At 43.4% G+C, this 21,587-nt stretch overlaps 2 protein-coding genes across 2 annotated transcripts in view; both read right to left on the minus strand.

Annotated features, from left to right (window-relative positions):
* Window positions 1–21,587, minus strand: part of LOC146635172 (neural cell adhesion molecule L1-like) — a 640,298-nt gene that overhangs the window by 565,862 nt on the left and 52,849 nt on the right. The window lies entirely within an intron of this gene.
* LOC146635207 (uncharacterized) lies at window positions 3,795–4,852 on the minus strand. The gene is made up of 2 exons (XM_085345673.1): window positions 4,618–4,852; window positions 3,795–4,490 (listed from the first exon to the last, which is right to left on the minus strand). The coding sequence occupies exons 1-2, from the start codon at window positions 4,825–4,827 to the stop codon at window positions 3,819–3,821; spliced, it is 882 nt and encodes a 293-aa protein (XP_085201799.1). The 5' UTR covers window positions 4,828–4,852; the 3' UTR covers window positions 3,795–3,818.

Raw genomic sequence — 21,587 nt, forward strand, 5'->3', positions numbered from 1 at the left:
CATCTGTATGAAAGACACCTGTCCACAGCCTCAAACAGTCAGACTCCAAACTCCGCCATCGCCAAGATCAAAGAGCTTTCGAAGGACACCAGGAAAAGTATTGTAGACATGCACCAGACTGGGAAGAGTGAAAAAATCAACTGTGGGAGCAATCATCAGAAAATGGAAGACATACAAGACCACTGATAATCTCCCACGATCTGGGGCTCCACGCAAGATCTCATCCCGTGGGGTCAAAATGATCATGAAAACGGTGAGCAAAGATCCCAGAACCACACGGGGGGACCTGGTGAATGACCTGCAGAGAGCTGGGACCAAAGTAACAAAGGTCACCATCAGTAACACACTACAACGGCAGGGAATCAAATCCCGCAGTGCCAGATGTGTTCCGCTGCTGAAGCCAGTGCATGTCCAGGCCTGTCTGAAGTTTGCCAGAGAGCACATGGATGATACAGCAGAGGATTGGGAGAATGTCATGTGGTCAGATGAAACCAAAGTAGAACTTTTTGGTATAAACTCAACTCGTCGTGTTTGGAGGACGAAGAATACTGAGTTGCATCCCAAGAACACCATACCTACTGTGAAGCATGGGGGTGGAAACATCATGCTATGGGGCTGTTTTTCTGCCAAGGGGACAGGACGACTGATCCGTGTTAAGGACAGAATGAATGGGGCCATGTATTGTGAGATTTTGAGCCAAAACCTCCTTCCATCAGTGAGAACTTTGAAGATGAAACGAGGCTGGGTCTTCCAACATGACAAGGATCCAAAACACACCGCCCGGGCAACAAAGGAGTGGCTCCGTAAGAAGCATCTGAAAGTCCTGGAGTGGCCTAGCCAGTCTCCAGACCTCAACCCCATAGAAAATCTGTGGCGGGAGTTGAAAGTCCGTGTTGCTCGGCGACAGCCCCAAAACATCACTGCTCTCGAGAAGATCTGCATGGAGGAATGGGCCAAAATACCAGCTACTGTGTGTGCAAACCTGGTAAAGACCTATAGTAAACGTTTGACCTCTGTTATTGCCAACAAAGGTTATGTTACAAAGTATTGAGTTGTATTTTTGTTATTGACCAAATACTTATTTTCCACCCTGATTTACGAATAAATTCTTTACAAATTCTACCATGTGGATTCATGGATTTTTTTTTTTTTCATATTCTGTCTCTCACAGTTGAAGTGTACCTCTGGTGCAAATTACTGACCTCTGTCATCATTTTAAGTGGGGGAACTTGCATAATCGGTGGCTGACTAAATACTTTTTTGCCCCACTGTAGTTTGTACAACTTTTTTGTATTTACAGTTTTGAGGGATAAGCCTCTTAAATTTCTCTAACTAGAAATATATGTTAAAAAAACAGAAACAATTTTAAATTTTTTTGTAGTTTATTGCACTTTTTTGCAATTTATGTAAGTACTATGCACTTAATGCAGACATATTATTAAAATTTGGGCTATAATGGTTGTATTGATGTATAGCAACTTGAAATGCTCCAAAAAATGGCTCCACAGCATGTAAAAATATAAAGTAAGCTCTGGCGGACTTGATTCTATGGTAGGTCTTAAAGGGTTAAATATATCATTATATATCTTTTTTTCCATGTGGCTTATTATATCTCCAAAAGTATTACAAATTATCTCCAAAATTTCAGGAGTACTTACGTTTAGTTGCATTTCATTTATATAATTTAAGGGATCTTATATCTGTTTTCACTCTTGTATGCTTTTCATACAAGTTTCACACAAGACAGATACAAACTTTATAAGACGCCCCATCAATAACCTGTCAGTTATGCTAGCAGTGTCCAAGCATTCTTTTTTTTTTTTTCTTTTCATACCACGCACCCCTGCAGTGGCTCTTGGAAACCTCTGTTCTTTATAATTGGGAATCAAATGGCCACTATCTACATCATGCAATGTTGTTTATTATTACAAACATATTATTTGTTTGTTTTTGATACATCCAACAAAAATGTCTTGTGGCAGACCTTTGCAAAAAAAATTCAAAAATAAAATAGCAGAAGTTTCTTTTTCTGCAGTAAAATAAATGTCTGTGAATGTCTGTAAAAGATATTATTTCTCTAACTTGTTGGTGATCTGTTTGCTCGATGTGTAATATATACAGTGTTGGGAAGGTTACTTTTAAAATGTATTCCATTACAGAATACAGAATACATGCCCCAAAATGTATTCTGTAACGTATTCCGTTACGTTACTCAATGACAGTAACGTATTCTGAATACTTTGGATTACTTAATATATTATCATGCTTTTTACAACAACGTGAATGTGCTATTGCTGTGTGATTTATTACTATTACTGAAGGTCCGCGACTCCGAACTGTAGTAAAGGGACCTCTGACTAATACGGCGGGGTCCCTGTCGGCTCATAGCCGAAAAATAGCTTTACTTTGTTGAGTGGGTCAACTTTTCTTGCGAGAGACAGAGAGAGGCTTTGAAAGACTGCTCCAACGGAACTTATTGTTTTCGGAGGAAAACACGAACACGGTGTACAGTCGAGTCTTAATAGCTTACTTACAACTGGGCTCGTCAGGCACTCTTCTTGGCTGAAGTGGTTATTATTATATTTACATGCTTCCAGCTCCCGTTTTTCCTCGATGACAACTCGTACCTTTCCACTCCCCTTTTTCTCCCTCCTCGCGCTCACAGACCCATAACGTGTATGGCAGTCCATTCTCCCTGCAACACGGACTACACTGGCCATGATGCTACATTCTTTAGAGCTATGCTTGTAGCATTCTGCCTGTTAGCTTAGCACAACAACAACAACGAAAAGGCGCTCTCTCACCCAGGAAACACACAGTCGCAGAGAGAGAGAGAGAGAGCGTCGCCCTGTAACCATGGCAACCGTAACGCTGCCGCCTGGAACAACAGAACGTAGCTGTCAAACAAAACCCAAACAGTCCTGACCCGCGACAAAATGAAACATGGAAAGTACCGCAGTGTAATCCATTTATTTCAACAAAGTAACTGTATTCTGAATACCACCTTTTTAAACGGTAACTGTAATGGAATACAGTTACTCATATTTTGTATTTTAAATACGTAACGGCGGTACATGTATTCCGTTACTCCCCAACACTGAATATATATATATATATATATATATATATATATATATATATATATTTATTTAACGGGTGCAACGATATTCGTATCGATATTGAACCGTTCGATACAGTGCTTTCGGTTCGGTACGCATATGTATCGAACAATACAAAATTTTTAATTTATTTTATCAACTTTCCTTCTGACGATGCTGTCTGTGTTGAGCGCTCAGTGGATCTGCGCTCGACAGTGCAGCCTAGGCGGAGTAGTCGAACACAGATTCACTGAGTGCAGGACAAGCTAGCAGACAGAAGTTAAGCTCTCCTTGCAACATGGCAAATTGAACATCCTCCACCCTCATTACAGTTTTTCTCGATTGCTAAAACACATTTCTTGAAACTACGCCTCATATCCTCACAACAGTAAACACAAATTCATAACATCTCACTCAATTTCCCAAACATCCTATTTCCAGGTCAAAATGAAGCTCTACACCCAAAACTATTCACTCCTGCTGAAAAACCAAACTTTGCCCTCAGACATCAAACACAAGCCCTCAAAAACACACACACTACAACAGAGTTTTGCACACTGGTACAATTAATTCAAAACAATAGTTCCAAAACAAATAGGTTGCTTATGGTTCTCCCCTTCAAAACCCTTGTCACATGATAAACACAAAAGACGCAACCAATGTATGTACAGTGGCACATTGTCATTCATGTACTATACAGTACAACACACACCAGAAACATTATCCCACCTCAGCATCTTGTCTTTGGTCTGGGTCAGGCCAGAGAATCTCATCCACATCACAGGCTATATTGGCCCCAGCCAGGCAGCGGGGGTAAAATCCTCTTGCATGCCTGATCCACCCCTGGCATGCATCTACTGATATGTCTAGGCAGGCCTCTTCCATGGCCTGAAGGAGGTGAACACGGACATAAGGTTCTCGGTCATACACTTTCCACCGCCATGCCGAAAATAACTCCTCTATCGGGTTTAGAAAGGGAGAGTATGCAGGCAGAAAGATATTAGAAAACCTTGGGTTATTGGTAAACCAGTCACGAACCAGAGCAGCGCGATGGAAGCTGACGTTATCCCACACAACAACGTAGTGAGGCTGCTCTGGCTGTGCTGGTTCCCTGTAGTCCAGCTGGAACATATGTTGTCTTAAACCATCAAGAAAAGCAAGGAGAAGCATAGTGTTATAGGGTCCTAGTACGGCATGGCGGTGGAGTACCCCTCGTTGGCTGATGGCTGCGCACATAGTGACATTCCCCCCACGCTGACCAGGGACATTTACAATAGCCCGATGGCCAATTATGTTCCTCCCCCTTTTCCTTCTTTTGGTCAGGTTAAAACCTGCCTCATCCACAAAGATTATTTCATGGGGAACAGGCCGTCCTTCAATCTCAAAGATTGTCTGCAAAACACATAACACAGTAGAGTCAATCGGTACCCTGAACCACAGTTCAAGAGTGCTGAAATGGCAGCATAAACTGCCATGCTGTGATGGTACACAATATTTCATACAGTATCAAAACTCATACCTGAACATATTCCACACGTTGGTTCTTCACTCTGTCAGAGTTTCGTTCGAAAGGGACTCGGTATGCCTGTTTCATCCGGAATTGATTCTTTCGGAGGATGCGGTCAATTGTGGAGAGGCTGATGGCATTTATGCCTCGAAAAAGATGATCATCCTCAATCACTCTCCTTTGAATCTCTTGCAGGCGGATTACATTATTTGCAATTACCATGTTTACAAGTTCCCTCTCTTGCTCCTCCGACAAAAGCCTTAACCTGCCTCCACCAGGTGGTCATCTCTGTGTCCTACAAAAATAGAAGCACTCATTACTGTAACTGTCACACATTCATTTTACAGGCAAATAATGGAAACATACTGAAACTCAAGACACATAAGTTCAGTAACTTAAACGTTACTGTACAAAGCAGTCTTACTGCAAGTACACCTACCTGTTTTCCTCCCTGAAGGTTCTGATGATGGAGACAACAGTGAAGCGACTCAAATTTGGTTGTACTCGTTGCCCAGCCTCCCTCATAGTCATCCCATGGACAAGGACATGGTCAACTAAACTTGCTCGAATTTCATCCGAGACTGACTGTCTTCTTGCCCTTGCTCTTCCCCTTCCTTGTCGCCGTCGTTCTCCACCTCCACCTCCTTCACCACGTCCTCCTCCTCCTCCACCTCTCCCTCCTCCTCCACCACCTTCCTGTTGTCCTAGACCACCTCCTCCTCCTCTTCCACCACGTCCTCCTCTTTCACCACACCCTCCTCTTTCACCATGTCCTCTTCCTCCACCACGTCCTCCTCCTTCACCACACCCTCCTCTTTCACCATGTCCTCTTCCTTCACCACGTCCTCCTCCTTCACCACGTCCTCTTTCTCCACCACGTCCTCTTCCTTTGCATCTCTTTGGATCCATTGTTTCAAACCTGAATGAGCTGACTTTGGCCCTTTTATCTATCCATCGCAGGTTCTGATTGGTGTGTGCTAAATTTTGACTCCTAGTGTTTCCACCTGGTTAATTGTGTGCTAATTGAGCTCAAGCTATGCTGACTTAAGTTAACATTATTGCATGCTAGTGCTTTCTAAATGACTACATGGTGTAAGCACTGTAAAATGTAGGGATTTGTGTGTAGAGTTTTGCAGTAACAGTTCACCAAATTTGAGTCATGTGTCAAAGCAGGGAATAGTGTTTATAGTTCAGGGAAATGGGTGAGCTTTTTGAACAATAGTGTTACGGTTTTGAAATTTTAGTTTAGAGGCCTGGTTATAGTGTTTAAGCAATCGAGAAAAACTGTAAGATCTGGTGTTTGGAACTATTTTGGTCTTCATGTGACATATGACCCTGAAGGTAAGCGCGTCATGGACTAAAGGAAAACAGTATGTTGGATGTGCCACGCAATGCTCAATTACATGGGTGGGAGCTAGTGTGTTAGCGCAGTTAGCTCGTTAACGTGTTGACGCCGTCCAGCCCCACGCACGGGCGATCCGCGGTAGCTCGTTAACGGAGATTTGCCGTGTTGTGGCGTTAACGTCATTTCAACCAGATTTACGCTGACAGCACTAGTGGGAACACAACGAATATGACTGCACATTTACTCCGACATCATCCTAGTGCAAAGACAAGTGGAAGCACACAAAAACAACAAGCACGCATGCTACAAACTTTACCCGAGTCATTTAGACAGCTGTTAGCACATGATTCTCCTTATGGGGACCTGATATGTTTAATATGCTGCTGAGAGTATAGCCCAGAAGAAGCGTATAGTATAGCTTTTAGTTTGGAAAGAGCCATTTCTCTGTAATAAACTCTCTTTTCCAAAGATGAATGTTTTCTCGATGAGATAGATTTATTTTTTTATTACTTTGTTGTTTAAGCAACATTAAATTTAAAAACTGTACTTTTGAGTTAAAATATATATTTATAATTTTAATAAATGACAAATTAAAAAGGCATGAACATTTTTTTTTGTATCAAAAAAATATCGAACCATGACACCAAAGTATCGAACCGAACCGAACTGTGAATTTTGTGTATCGTTGCATCCCTAATATATATGTGACCTTCAGTCATGTCCTCAGCAGCTTTGAAAGTGTTGTATGCTTCCTCCTATTATCCAGGCTTGGGAGTAATAACAGGTAATAATAACAAACTACCTGTGTCTTCCAAATGGGAACAGAAGAGGATGGGCAGCATTCAGGGGACGTGGCTCTGTAGCTGACTCAGAGGTCACGGTCTGAACGCTTGGCTTGTTACTGGGGTAACAATGTAAAAACAGAACAATCAAGTGGTGCAGGTGTGTATCTGCTATTGCTCTTTGTTGCTTTATTTTGTTGTTGATGATGTTGTTGTGTTTTTTGTTTTTAAGCAAAAGTGGTTTGCACTAAAAACTATGAAGATGCAATATTTTGGAGCTTTGTACATCAGCAATCAATTCTCTAAAAAAATTATATCTTTATTTTTGGAGGGTAAATTTTAATTAAAACAAATACATAATGAAACAAAATAACAATTACCTAATATTTCAAAATATGTAATGTAAAATTACACCTTCATAATAATCTATTTTAAGCAGTGTTGATTTACTTCTGCAGAATTTCCTAAAGGTACAGAAATTGTGTGTAACCATGTTTTACTTCAACTCGCAGACTGTGAGATGGGTGCAGTTTGAGCTCACTGTAAGTCAGGTTGTTGAAACATTTCCAACAGTAGTCGTGTTACAATCTGCACGAGGGCAGAACTGGAGCACTAACGTGTTACTGCCTGAAACTAAATACAACTGGCTGCACAGGAAAAAACCCATTCAAAAGACAATGTATACCCTATATGTATTTTGCATTTTTAAGTTGTTATTTGACATTAACATTAAGGAGTTGTGTTTAATTTTTGCTGCTGTAGCAGTTATTTGTGGTTTTTTTAACATTTAAAGGAACGTGATTATAAAACAGCATAATCAACAAACATACAATAAGCATACATGCACCCATACAACTTGTACTTTTAGTCTTTACTGTTTATTTGTTTAAGTTTTTGTCCAATATCTTTTAATTTGTAATTAAAAAAACAAAACAAATGTCCTTGTGATTTTTCTGGTTGTACTGTATATAAAGGTCAGATCCAAAATGGTTGTTTATTGTGTTCAGGTTTTGTCTCTAGTGTTTCACAGGGTGGAGCCCACATACACATAATACACTATGTGCAGTGTTCCAACATCTCAACTCCTTGGCTTATAATTACTTCAGTCCTCTGCAGATCTAATTGGTGCACTGATGTTATTACTGACAAACAGCCCTGACCCACTGAGGTATAGACCCCACTGGACTTCTGAAGGTGTGCTGAGATCTGAGAAATTTAAAGGCCAAGTCAACATCTCAAATTTGTTAGCCTCCTCCTCACATGAACTGCAATACACCATGCATTTTGACACCTTTCTTTCAGAACCAGCATCAACCTTTTTGGTTGTTTGAGCCACAGTCAATTTTCCATTCGATGGAACCACACAGACCACCCTTCACTCCCTGCGTGCATTAGTTGCTGGTTCACCACTGTTCCTTACTCTAGTTCATGTCACAATGAAGGTCACAGCAGTAATCATTATCACAGACTCATTAGACCAGGACATGTATTTCCCGTCTTTTGTTCTTAGTGAAACTCGTGTGGTCTTCTGGTTATTTGAGTCCCTTTTGCATTCTGGCAATTCTCCTCTGTCGTCTGACATCAACAAGGCATGTTCACGCTAACTGGATATTTTCTTTTTTCCAGACCATTCACTCTTACATATGTAAGATGAAAAGTTAGATGAAGGAACTTTGCAGCTTGTATGTATAAAAACAGTAAGAGTACAATGAGGCTCATGAAGGAGGTGCAGATTAAAGAATTGTTGTTGGAGCTGAAAAAGAAAACACAAAGATCCACATCTATTTATGTTAGAGTGCCCTCTATTTGATGATGGCGTGACATGATACTGGCTTTAAATCAAAGTAACAAAAATCAATTCTCTGTGCTCTGTGGAAATTTGCTATTTTAAAGTACATAATATAAAGTGGAATATCTGAGAAAACAATAATTTATGTGTAATCTGGAAAGGCCTAATCTTTAAAGAAAGATGATATTAAATATTAAGGACTGAAAGCTTGAAAGCTGGTGAGTTTAAGGAGGTGCAGTAATGAATGTGATCTCCACATGAAAACCCTTTAACTGTGAAACTGTTTCATGGTTTTTATTTTTTGCTGAGTAATTGTCTCTCTGACTCTGAATATTATGGAACGCCAGGACTGCCATAATGAATTAATTAAATACACCATTAAATAATTAATTAAATGTGGCAATAATTAATTAAAATTGGAATTAATTAATTAAATAAATAGTTATGACACATGTAATTAATTAATTATTGACACATTTAATTAATTATTTATGTATTTCACATTTTAATTAATTATTGACACATTTAATTAATTATTTGTGTATTTCACATTTTAATTAATTATTGACACATTTAATTAATTATTGACACATTTAATTAATTATTTATGTATTTCACATTTTAATTAATTATTGACACATTTAATTAATTATTTAATGATATATTTATTTATTTCATTTTGGTATTCCTGACGCCTGGCTCTCATCTTGAAATAATTTTATCTGTCAGCCTCACCCATCAAACTCAGGGGGCGGGGTTAACGCTGATCGAGTCAAAACCATTGCTTTGGCCTGGTGGCCATTGTTTCTAGCACACAACAACCGGCATGTGGAAGCTAACAGAACTGAGCTTTGAAAAACCCTGTTTGTGTGTTACCAAATACTGTTTTAATATTTTTTTAGCCGAGAATGTAGTGGTTTAATCTTCATGTGTCTGGTCGGTTTGTCAAGATACAGCCTCTTTGCAAAAGTGTTTCGATGATTTCGGAGATGTCTGCCCAGTCTCACGGCAAAGCGTGGGATAGACCCGCTCGCCTCGCAAGCAATCCCACCGACAAAGCGCAGGCCCCGGTACACAGCTGTAGTAACCCCCGCTGACTTCTTTTACTGAGGTTATATTTATCGATGTTTTATTTCCTGATGTTCTTATGTGTCCTACGTGTTTCAGTCGCCAATTCTGAATTATAACTAACATTAAAAACATGTTTAAGGAGGAGAGAGAGCAAATAAATCTGTTTAACATCTGATCTTTGGGTTTTTGTTCAGTAATCAGCGTGACCTGTGTATAAACACATAAAAGAGATAACGTTGGTGTTTCCGTCATGTAGTAACTGCTGGCTTTAACTGTACAAAGGTTGTTCGACACTATGAAACACATACAGACTTCATGATGTTCGGCTAATATTTTTATTGTGAATATTAATCATGCTGACCTCGCTCTGTACACCACGGAGCGAGGTCAGCATATCCACGATATCCTCAGCTCCATGAGTTAACACAAAGTTTCCCAGCTGACTATCTAACTGCCAACTATTCCAGAGACGTGAAAATATACAGCATCAAGAAAAGTGTAAGAGACTCAGCAGCAGATTAGAATAACAGTTATACATTTAATAAATCACCAAATGAATCCACGAAAGCGCATTTTTATACCTCTGCCAACAGAGAGAGAAAAAAAATCACATTCTAACAGACAGCTGGTGCTTAGAATACAGTTGAATAACTATTAAAAAACAGATGATATTTAGATGATAGTTCAGTCTAACACATGTGCCAGTGAACCATTAAACGTCTGTGAAACTATGCAGTTATGAAACGTAACTTTAACCTCAGCCAAACCGATTTGCTCAGTTGTAAATAAAACAGCGAAGTAAACGTGACCCGACAGACAGAACCTGAGTGAATGAAGTCCAGCGTTTAACCACTGAGAGCTAAAACTCAGCTGAGGTTTCAAAGCTGTGTGCCGGTGATTGGACATCAGCCGCTGATGAAGCTGTTCGCCTATAAAGTGCTCTGTAAGGAAACAAGCTCCAGCAGCTCTGCGCTCGGGGAAAACACTATATTTACTTATCTTGTGCAGAAAAATGCGCTGACATTGCTTTATATCGAGTACCGGCTGCCCAGTTAAACTGTGACTATCACCAGGTAACGTAGGCGTGTTTCTTGAATTAGCAGCAGGTGTTAAACAGCTGACAGATGAGGAGGAGGATGCATGCAGGTAAACTGAGGGTCTGCTGAGCTGATCGCTGGTTTCGTGAGAAAAATGTCAGCTCGTTCTTTATGTTACAGAAGCACAGAGACACAAGACCAGGCGGAAAGAGACGATCGTTCGGTGAAAATGAGAATCTGCGAATGCAACATGTGGAACACGGAGAGTGGAATATGTAAACAAACCGGTTAACGTAACCCCCTCGGTGCACTCTGCATGCTAATTGTTAGCAGAGCTAGTGAAATCTCTGAAAACATCTGAGCACTTTTGCAAACATGTTCTATGTTGACAACCTGACCAGACATACGTCGCGACATTCGCGGCTAAAACACTGTTAAAAGTGTAGCTGGTGACAGAAAAACGGGGTATTTTAAAACTACACCACCACCATTGCTGCCTGTGATTTGATCTGCTTTCTGGGATACCTGGCTGCCCCAAGTCTACACAAGCAATCGATTATCTAGGATCAACCTGTTTTGACTTACTTTGCACGGCAACCAATCAAATGTTAGAGAAGCTGCATGGGCAGCGTTAACCCCGCCCCCTGAGTTTGATGGGTGAGGCTGACAGATAAAATTATTTCATGATGAGAGCCAGGCGCCAGGACTGCCAAAATGAAATAAATAAATATATCATTAAATAATTAATTAAATGTGTCAATAATTAATTAAATGTGTCAATAATGAATTAAAATGTGAAATACATAAATAATTAATTAAATGTGTCAATAATTAATTAATTACATGTGTCATAACTATTTATTTAATTAATTAATTCCAATTTTAATTAATTATTGCCACATTTAATTAATTATTTAATGGTGTATTTAATTAATTCATTATGGCAGTCCTGGCGTTCCATAGAATATAGTTTCCGGATCATTTTGACACTTATTTCTACACTCTGTACAGAAGGTGCCTGGAGGATTTTCACATGACAAGCTGCTTATTAGAGCACATAAAAGTTGTTGACTACGTATTTAGGTTTCAGGTGACCAATAAAAATAAAGTTCTGGCTCTCTCCATATTCATTTAGTAGCAGTCAGTTTTCGCACCTTTGACACTGACTTAAAGAAAGCATGTTTCTAAAAGAGTTTGTAGTTTTTACAGACATAAACAGAAAGATGGCAAAGATGCAACGAGCAATGACGTGCTGACATTAAGTAGATAAACCTGTTGATAATCGCCCAAACTTTCACAGCCTGAATCATGAATGAGCTGCAGAAATGCATCAAACACAAGTGTCAACACAAACTCTTTTATTTCTTTGTTTGTGTGGACAGAGAGTTGTGATGAGGATCAGAGGAAGTGTAGCTGAGACATGAGTTGTAATGAACTTCCTCAAAAATACATTTTATTTATTTATTTCTTTATTATTATTATTATTATTATTATTATTATTAGTATTATTATTATTATTATTATTAACCTTTGCAATGCAAAGCTTTCACGAGTCACTGATGTAGAGGGGCATTAATCAGTGGGACACCATCACTTAGTCACATATGTAGTTGTACTTTCAGATATTATGGAAACATTTATTTTCTATGAATATATATTTTGTAACTGATTTATCTTACAGGGTATTTAAATATTAAAAGTGATTATCTGTTTAATTCATTTTTGAGTAAATAAGAATAAGAACAACTTTATTTATCCCGAGGGAAATTATTTTGTCATGTACATGCTCAAAGCAGCAGGAGAGACAGAGGAACAGATGAATAAGATATACGATATACAATATATACACTAAGAATAGTAGTGTACAGTAAACAGTACTTTTCTTCATATTAGTTTCAGTGGCTGTTTATTTATTGATAATAATTTTATATCTTGTAAGACTGGCATAGACTCCACACTGGATTATTATTATTATGGATTTTACATACAGGGGTAGTGAAGGTGACGCAGTTGTAAACATCAGTCTGGCATCAGTTTGCTGCTCTTACACTCTGACTGTCACTACTGATTTCCTGCCATAGGATAAAAGTTGGCTGTACCATCCCGTTCTTGTAATTGAAGCCTCACACCTGGATTCTTTTTAATGACAAGAAGTGGTGACTCACAGTCACCACTTCTTGTCTGATAGTGATGGCCAAATGAAGCTTTCTGAAGCATTCAACCTCGTATCTAAAAATGGTTCATTACCCGAAGCTTTAAAACACAGTCCTGTCTGGTGACATCTGGTGGCCAAAAATACAAAGAGCAGCTCGAATCTACAAAATAAAACGAAGCGCTTCATTATGATTGCCTTGATAAAAACAGATAAATAAATTTAAATAAATACATAAATAAAATAGAAATATACTTGCCTACATATGCTATTCTACATGCTTTTAAACCATTTAAAATTACAATTCATAGTTTTATATGTGAATTATATAATGTTAAATTACTATTAAACAAATGACTGACTAAGTATTTTAGACTTTAGTTTACTTCAGCCATATTCCATATAAATCAGGTGTCATACAAAAATAAAAATAGCTTCAAATAGAGTCATGACAATAAAAGAATATGACTTTAAGGACTTAACAACATTACTTCAGTTATAGTACACCAACATCTCTTAGATGAGATGAGATAGCCTTTATATGTCAGTTGCAGTTGCCCAAAACAGAGATGACAGACCTTGCCAACTGTACATACAATACACAAACATTACATTGGGGAGACAGGTCAGGCTAGGTAGCAAGGGGGAAAAAAAACATTGAAATGTGTAACACAAAAGGATAATAATACAGGAATGCACAGATATTGACACACCATAGCACAATAAACACAGACAAGCAACATGGGAGAGCATTCCAGTGTGTACAGCTGATCTGGGACCGCTGCAATCTTCGATTGCGCCTCCAACTGATCCGGTGTCCAGATCGGATGGGAGGTAAGCATGGGAGGAGGAGTTGGATCCGGGGTGGGGAGGGTGATAGTGAGGGCATATCAGTGTACATGTTTCGTGCGTGTGCATGTGGAGGGGGGATGAGTGAGTGCTTATCAGTGTATATGTATGTGTGTGCGCGTGTCCATAGTTCAGCTGAGACAGTGTCCTTCGCCCTGCCAGGCTAACTAAACAGTCTTCCAGCCAACCCAGGTGGCCTTGCATGGAATGGGAAGAACAGTCTAAACACAGTCGTTATCAGGGAGTTTTTGTTCGGCTCCAGCCTTGAGCCCACAGCTGGCGCCGAAGGGGTAGCCGCATTATGATGGTGATTTTTCTTTTGCAACAACTCATGAGAATTTCAAAGCTGTTCCTTAACACTCCGACACTGGTCTCTCAATCTCCCGTTAATAGCTGTGAGTTTCTCCATGATGTTATCAAACTTACGCTCCGTGATGTTGTCATTCTTGTGCTCAAAGAGCAGATTCTGAGACCTCACGACTGCAGTGAGCTGCTCCAAGATGTGATCCAACTTTCGCTCAGAGGTGTTAATCTGAGTGAACTTCTCCTTGATGTAATTCAATGTACGCTCAAAGGTCTTATTCTGAGTATTCACGGCAGCCATAAGCTTCTCCAAGGTCTTAACCATGCTGCACTCAGTGAGCCCATTCTGAGAAGTCGCGCCTCGTCCCATCGTTTCAATCCCAGCGGGCAGCCTTGGGGGGGTTTGAACAGCCGGTTCCGCTTTCTTAATTCTCTGATAAGCCAGGGCCAAGCCAGCTCCGATCAGCAAGAACCCTGTTATCATGGTTCCGAATAGGTAGATATCTTCAGCGTCCTCGATCGACAGTCCCGCCAGGCACATGATCCTCCACGTCTGCCACCTGTCCATCGTGTATCCGGCAGGGAAAGTCCCTCCAGGGCACTCGGGCTCTCCCGAGCCCAGACTTCTCGTTGAGAAAAGGGTGTCAATAGCATTCAGAGACTAGTTGATCAAATCCATAATTCTCTTTTAGATTTTAGAAACAGACTGTGAGAGAGTGTTCCAGGGAAAAGTAATACAAAAAACACGAGACTAGACAAGGACATAAGAGCTAAGCAGGGAAGATAAGGGAGAGGAGAGGAGAAAAAGTGCGTCCGCCTCCTCCGAGAGCCAAAGAAGTTATACATTAGCACTAAGGGAACACTGAATGACCTGGTGGTTTTTGTCTATAAAACTACTCATCTAAGATCTCTCAGCAAAATTATGCAACGTTGTTGGCACTATTGCCCCTATCAGATCAGTGAGCTGGGATTTTATATTCTAAACATGAACTACTGTTACAGGAACAGACATGGACTACTGGTGCCCACACAACAACTCAATGTTCACTATGTGAAGGAGCCAAACACATGCCTTCTCCTCTCGTTAACTGAGATAAACTGCTGGCATATTTGTTTTACATCTATACTGTCCAGTCTCTCCTGGTGGACATGGCAACATGTTATTCATGGTTACATACAATTTTAGACTGATGTGGACCAAAGCTTTGCACATACTTGCCAACCTTGAGACCTCAGATAGGGAGTCATTCAAAAGGGCTGTTGGTGGGGGGAGTGGTATATATATATATATATATATGTAAGTTGTCAGCCACCTCCTGTACATGGATGACATCAAGCTGTATGCCAAGAGTGAACGAGACATCGATTCACTGATCCACACTACCAGGCTATACAGCAATGACATTGGAATGTCATTCGGACTGGAGAAGTGTAGTCGGATGGTAACAAAGAGAGGGAAGGTAGTCAGAACTGAGGGGATTGAACTACCAGAAGGCAACTGTCAAGGCTCGGCTGTGTGGCAGGCAGGAGGAGGACCCAAACGCAAAACTCACAGACACGGGGATGAACTCAAAATCACAGCTTTAATGCTGGAATGGCCGAACATAGGAAATACAAAACTAAACTGGGAAAAGTAAACTAACATACGCGAAGAGACACGGGGAGATCCACACAACATGAGGGACGACGTCACAGAGAGCACAGGAAAACACAGGGCTTAAGTACACGGGGAGTAATCAGGGAATGGGCCACAGGAGGGAGACACAGCTGGGAGCAATAAGGCTAACGAGACAGGGGAGAGGTAAAACTGAACACACTGACATGGGACATGAACTTTCAGAATAAAACAGGAAACTGACACAGAATCAGACAGGACACTGAACATGACAGGCAGACTCATGAGCAGACACAATAACACCATGGACAGACAGAGGGAACACAGAGAAGTGGGAGCAGGCAGGCAAAGAACAGAAACCAAACAAATGGCAAAATCACAACAGAATACACACTCGGAATGAACAAAAGCATAAGGAAACACAAAACACTGAGTCCTCAGACTCAGGACCATGACAGTACCCCCCCCTCAAGGGCTGGCTCCAGACAGCCCAAACACAGAAAAACAAAACCAAACAGAAAACAACCCAGGGCGGGCGGCGGGGGCCCAGGACGGAGGGCTCGGAACAGAAAACAAAAGAGCACAGCAAACACCGGAGCCCAAGAAAACAACCCAAACACAGAGCAGTTCAGGGGGCCGACCATGCGGAAGGCAACGGCGAAGACGTGGAAACAGTTCAGGAGGCCGGCCGTGCGCAAGGCAACGGCGGCGACGTGGAAACAGTTCAGGAGGCCGGCCGTGCGCAAGGCAACGGCGGCGACGAAGGAGACGACGGAGCAGTTCAGGAGGCCGGCCGTGCGCAAGGCAACGGCGGCGACGAAGGAGACGACGGAGCAGTTCAGGAGGCCGACCGCGCGGGAGGCGGCGGCGACGATGACAGCGCTGATCCGGGGGCCGACCGTGCGGAAGGCGACGGCGGCCACTCAGGCGAAGGCGGTCCGGGGGCCAGCCGTGCGGAAGGCGACGGCGGCCACTCAGGCGATGACGGTGAAGTTCAGGGGGCCGGCCGCGCGGAAGGCAGCGGCGGCGGCTCCCCAGTGTCAGGCGTACTGGCCGAGGCCCGGTGGGCACAGGACCAGTCGAGACGGGACCAGGCGAAGCACAGGCTGAGGAGGCTGCAGCAGACGAAGGCTCTGAGGAGGCTGCAGCAGACGAAGGCTCTGAGGCCGGGCCAGACGAGGACGAAGGCTCTGAGGCCGGACCAGGCGGAGCTGCAGAGGCTGAGGCCGGACCAGGCGTAGCAGAAGCACAGGCAGAGGCTGGCCCAGGCGATGACGAAGCGGTCGCAGATGGCGGCTGGACAGGCTCCTCGGGCCCTCCAGCTGATGCGGCGTGAGGCTGGACGGGTCCCTCGGACCCTCCAGCGGAGACAGGAGGCTGAACGGGCCCCTCGGACCCTCCAGCGGAGACAGGAGGCTGAACGGGCCCCTCGGACCCTCCAGCGGAGACAGGAGGCTGAACGGGCCCCTCGGACCCTCCAGCGGAGACAGGAGGCTGAACGGGCCCCTCGGACCCTCCAGCGGGGACAGGAGGCTGAACGGGCCCCTCGGACCCTCCAGCGGAGACGAGGAGGTGCTGGCCGGGCTCACTGGAACCCCCAGCGGACGAGGTAGATGGCGGCGTGGGAGCCACGGAGTCCTGGATGAGCTCATCCGAGCTTCCAGCAGGAGCTGATGTAGAGCCAGAGAGGTTTGGGACCCCTGGCTGAATGTGAAGCCGAACAGAAGACCGTATTGCTATCGGGGACTGGGCCAATGGTTCAGGTGCGAGCTGAGCTACTGGAGAGGCGGATGAGAGTGGGAGCTGAGCTACTGATGGTGGTGAAGTAGATAACTGCACGGGGGACTGAACTGAGGGCGTCTGCACTGGCACAGGGGACTGAACTGATGTCTGTTGTAACGGAGGTGGTGAGAGTGGAGTAGGCAGTGGAGTAGATGACTTCACAGGAGAATGACCCAGAGGTGAGTGCGCAGGAGATTGAGCTAGAGGTGGTAGTGATAGTTGAGGGGAAAGTGGAGCTGGTGATTGAGTGGATGACTGTGCTAAGGGATGCTGCACTGGGGACACTGGAGACTGCACTGGGGACACTGGAGACTGCACTGGGGACACTGGAGACTGCAGTGATGGTTGTAGTGGAGGTGTAACGGGTGAAGGAGTGGCTGAAGTGGCTGTGGGTCGGACGGCTAGTGGCTCAGCTACAGGGTATGGTAACGGCAGGGCTATGGGTTGAATGACTGACTGAGTAGCAGCCTGAGTGGCTGGGTGTAGTGACGGTTGTGGTGGAAGAGAAACAGGTGGTAGTGTGGATGATGGAGCTAAGGGCGACTGAGTGGCAGACCGAACTGATGACTGAAGCGATGGTAGAGGTGAAAATGGAGCTTGTGGTGGAGTTAATGGCTGAGCTAACTGAACTGAGGGTGGCTGCGAGGGAGCTAACTGAACTGAGGGTGGCTGCGAGGGAGCTAACTGAACTGAGGGTGGCTGCGAGGGAGCTAACTGAACTGAGGGTGGCTGCGAGGGAGCTAACTGAACTGAGGGTGGCTGCGAGGGAGCTAACGGAGCTGTGAAGGGCTGCGAGGGAGCTAACGGAGCTGTGAAGGGCTGCGAGGGAGCTAACGGAGCTGTGAAGGGCTGCGAGGGAGCTAACTGAGCTGTGAAGGGCTGCGCAGGCGATAAGCAGCTCGCATTGACTTCCGCCACACAAAACACAGCCCCTGAATGAACAGTCATAATGTCTGGAAAAGACACAGAGTTCTCACTCACCACAGCAGGTGAATTAGAAGGCCGAATGTCCGGCTGTGGGGTGGCGCGTCGGCGGCGTGAATGCCGTTTTCTTCGGGAAGCCGGAGGTGCGGTGATGGAGGAAACCGGCAACGACGGAGAGATCGCGGCCGGCTCCTCATCCTCCGACCACATTGCTGCGAGAAAAGCAGCGGGTGAGTGACAGTCAGAGTGGAGGGTGGATGGAGAGGAGTCCAGTGGCAGCAGCGTGGAAACGTTTCCCGATTGTGGCGGTCGCTGTTGCGGTATGACGAGCTCGCGAATTTGTACTGTCTCCTTGGCTTTCTGCAGATTGGACAGTAGGCCCAAAAATCCTGAGAGCTCGTGGAGATGGGGATTCCCTTTGAGAATAGCCTCGATGGCGTTTATCCCAATGGACACGGCTTTAATGTCCGAGGCGTGGGAAACTCGCTCCCACAGGCCGAAGATGCGGGCCAAATCGCTTTCCCGGGAGGAGCCTGCTGGGTCCATGTCTGGTGACGTCGTACTGTCAAGGCTCGGCTGTGTGGCAGGCAGGAGGAGGACCCAAACGCAAAACTCACAGACACGGGGATGAACTCAAAATCACAGCTTTAATGCTGGAATGGCCGAACATAGGAAATACAAAACTAAACTGGGAAAAGTAAACTAACATACGCGAAGAGACACGGGGAGATCCACACAACATGAGGGACGACGTCACAGAGAGCACAGGAAAACACAGGGCTTAAGTACACGGGGAGTAATCAGGGAATGGGCCACAGGAGGGAGACACAGCTGGGAGCAATAAGGCTAACGAGACAGGGGAGAGGTAAAACTGAACACACTGACATGGGACATGAACTTTCAGAATAAAACAGGAAACTGACACAGAATCAGACAGGACACTGAACATGACAGGCAGACTCATGAGCAGACACAATAACACCATGGACAGACAGAGGGAACACAGAGAAGTGGGAGCAGGCAGGCAAAGAACAGAAACCAAACAAATGGCAAAATCACAACAGAATACACACTCGGAATGAACAAAAGCATAAGGAAACACAAAACACTGAGTCCTCAGACTCAGGACCATGACAGCAACATTGCAGACATAGAGGACAGTTACAAGTACCTGGGGATCCCGCAGGCGAATGGGAACCATGAAGAGGCCGCTAGAAAAGCTGCAACCACCAAGTACCTGCAGAGGGTCAGGCAAGTCCTGAGGAGTCAGCTGAATGGTAAGAACAAGATCCGGGCCATCAACACGTACGCCCTGCCCGTGATCAGGTACCCTGCTGGGGTAATAGGCTGGCCAAAGGAGGAGATAGAAGCCACTGACATGAAGACAAGAAAGCTCCTTACCATGCATGGAGGGTTTCACCCCAAGTCCAGCACCCTGAGGCTGTACGCTAAGCGGAAGGAAGGGGGCCGGGGACTGGTGAGTGTCAGCACCACAGTCCAGGATGAATGACCGAGCTAAGATCCTGTGGGACTTCCAGATACAGACGGACAAAATGGTGGTGGCTAACCAACCGGACATAGTGGTGGTAGACAAACAGAAGAAGACGGCCGTAGTGATCGATGTAGCCGTTCCGAATGACAGCAATATCAGGAAGAAGGAACACGAGAAGCTGGAGAAATACCAAGGGCTCAGAGAAGAGCTCGAGAGGATGTGGAGGGTGAAGGTGACGGTGGTCCCCGTGGTAATCGGAGCACTAGGTGCGGTGACTCCCAAGCTAGGCGAGCGGCTCCAGCAGATCCCGGGAACAACATCGGAGATCTCTGTCCAGAAGAGCGCAGTCCTGGGAACAGCTAAGATACTGCGCAGGACCCTCAAGCTCCCAGGCCTCTGGTAGAGGACCCGAGCTTGAAGGATAAACCGCCCGCAGGGGCGTGCTGGGTGTTTATATATATATATATATATATATATATATATAGGCATTTGTCTTGCTGTTTAGTTTTAAAACTAAAATAGGTAAAAATGTACAGCCAAACACATATTTGTCACATGAGGTAGTACTCCAGTAGAGAACGTAATTTAACTCTTTCTGCACCGCTGGCTGAACGAGACCTTGACAGATCTTTTTTTTTCTTCTTCCTATCTGTTTTGTTTGTCTTTACTCGAAGAGATCAAATTATTGGTGGGGACCCTCCATGACAAATCTACGCCCTTGACTACTATTGTACTATAAAGTTTATAAAGTTGTTTTCAGAAATATCATATACTTGTAAGACTTCATCACCCACCAAATATAGATTGGATTCTGGTATTTGGCACAGTGTGTTTTTTGTTATCAGAGAGAGACTTTCATTCAAAGAACACTCAGTTGAAACCTGGGAGATACCTTCGTGACATGTGTTTCCCGGCTCTTTGGCAAAAGAGCCAATGAAACATATGAGCCAACTATGCACTTCATTTAACAAGCTGGTTCAAGGTTTGGCAGATTGGGTTTAGAACGCAGTCCACTTCCACCAGATCTACAAACTCTTTCTTAACTTTTAAATCACGCCTTAAAACCAATGTTTTAAAAATTGCATATCCTTCATCATGATCATAGTCTTTTTTTCCCACCTTGGTCAGCTTTTATGCTTTCATACTTGCGTTCTTTTATTTTTACATGTTTCTATTTTGTTCTACTTATTTAAGGTGACCTTCAGTGTCTTTAAAGGCACCTTTAAATAAAATTTATTATTATTATTATTATTATTAGTCACTGCTGAGCCAGTTTGTCCAGGATGCAGAGACGTGGAAATCCACATAATGATGAGTAGCCTAAAACAGGTCAAAGTTTTGTCTTGTAAACCAGGTTAACAAGGAAATAAAGGTGCACTTGTTGGTGGCTGTTTGGTACAGAGGTATCTTTACTTTTGGATTCTTAACTTGATGTATTTCATCTTTTTGGTTTTTAGTTTTTAAACCTTTCACTTTTATTTAACTTTTTACTTGGAATCAATCCTTTGAACCGATTAAAAGGCAACAGGATAAATTAACCTTACACAGTTTAGTTAACCTGTCAGTGGATAGTTTTCGGAGATCCTTCAAAACAACAGTAAGTCTTTAAAATGATGTATTTCAGTGTTTTAGCTAATCCGACAGGTTGACTGAAGTCGGTGAGCTTCAGTGGATTAGCAGATTGTTAATGTTAATCCATCTGAACTAGGATTAAAGCTTCACTTTTCTGGTGACAGATGAATGTCATGTGTAGTTAGTGTGAAGCATTTGATTTACTGTTGGCTGGTTTCATCTATGAAAACACATCATATGAAATGAATTCAATGCGTTTTATCATCTGG

Source organism: Diplotaxodon limnothrissa, linkage group LG3 (assembly GCF_057381915.1).
Source record: "Diplotaxodon limnothrissa isolate DT_005_m linkage group LG3, D_limnothrissa_male_GT1.1, whole genome shotgun sequence".
Lineage (NCBI taxonomy): Eukaryota > Metazoa > Chordata > Actinopteri > Cichliformes > Cichlidae > Diplotaxodon > Diplotaxodon limnothrissa.

Coding starts and splice junctions, on each gene's coding strand:
- LOC146635207 (XM_085345673.1), bottom strand. CDS start 4,827: ATGGTAATTGCAAATAATGTAATCCGCCTGCAAGAGATTCAAAGGAGA. Junction 4,491..4,617: donor AACGTGTGGAATATGTTCAG/GTATGAGTTTTG, acceptor TGTGTTTTGCAG/ACAATCTTTGAGATTGAAGG.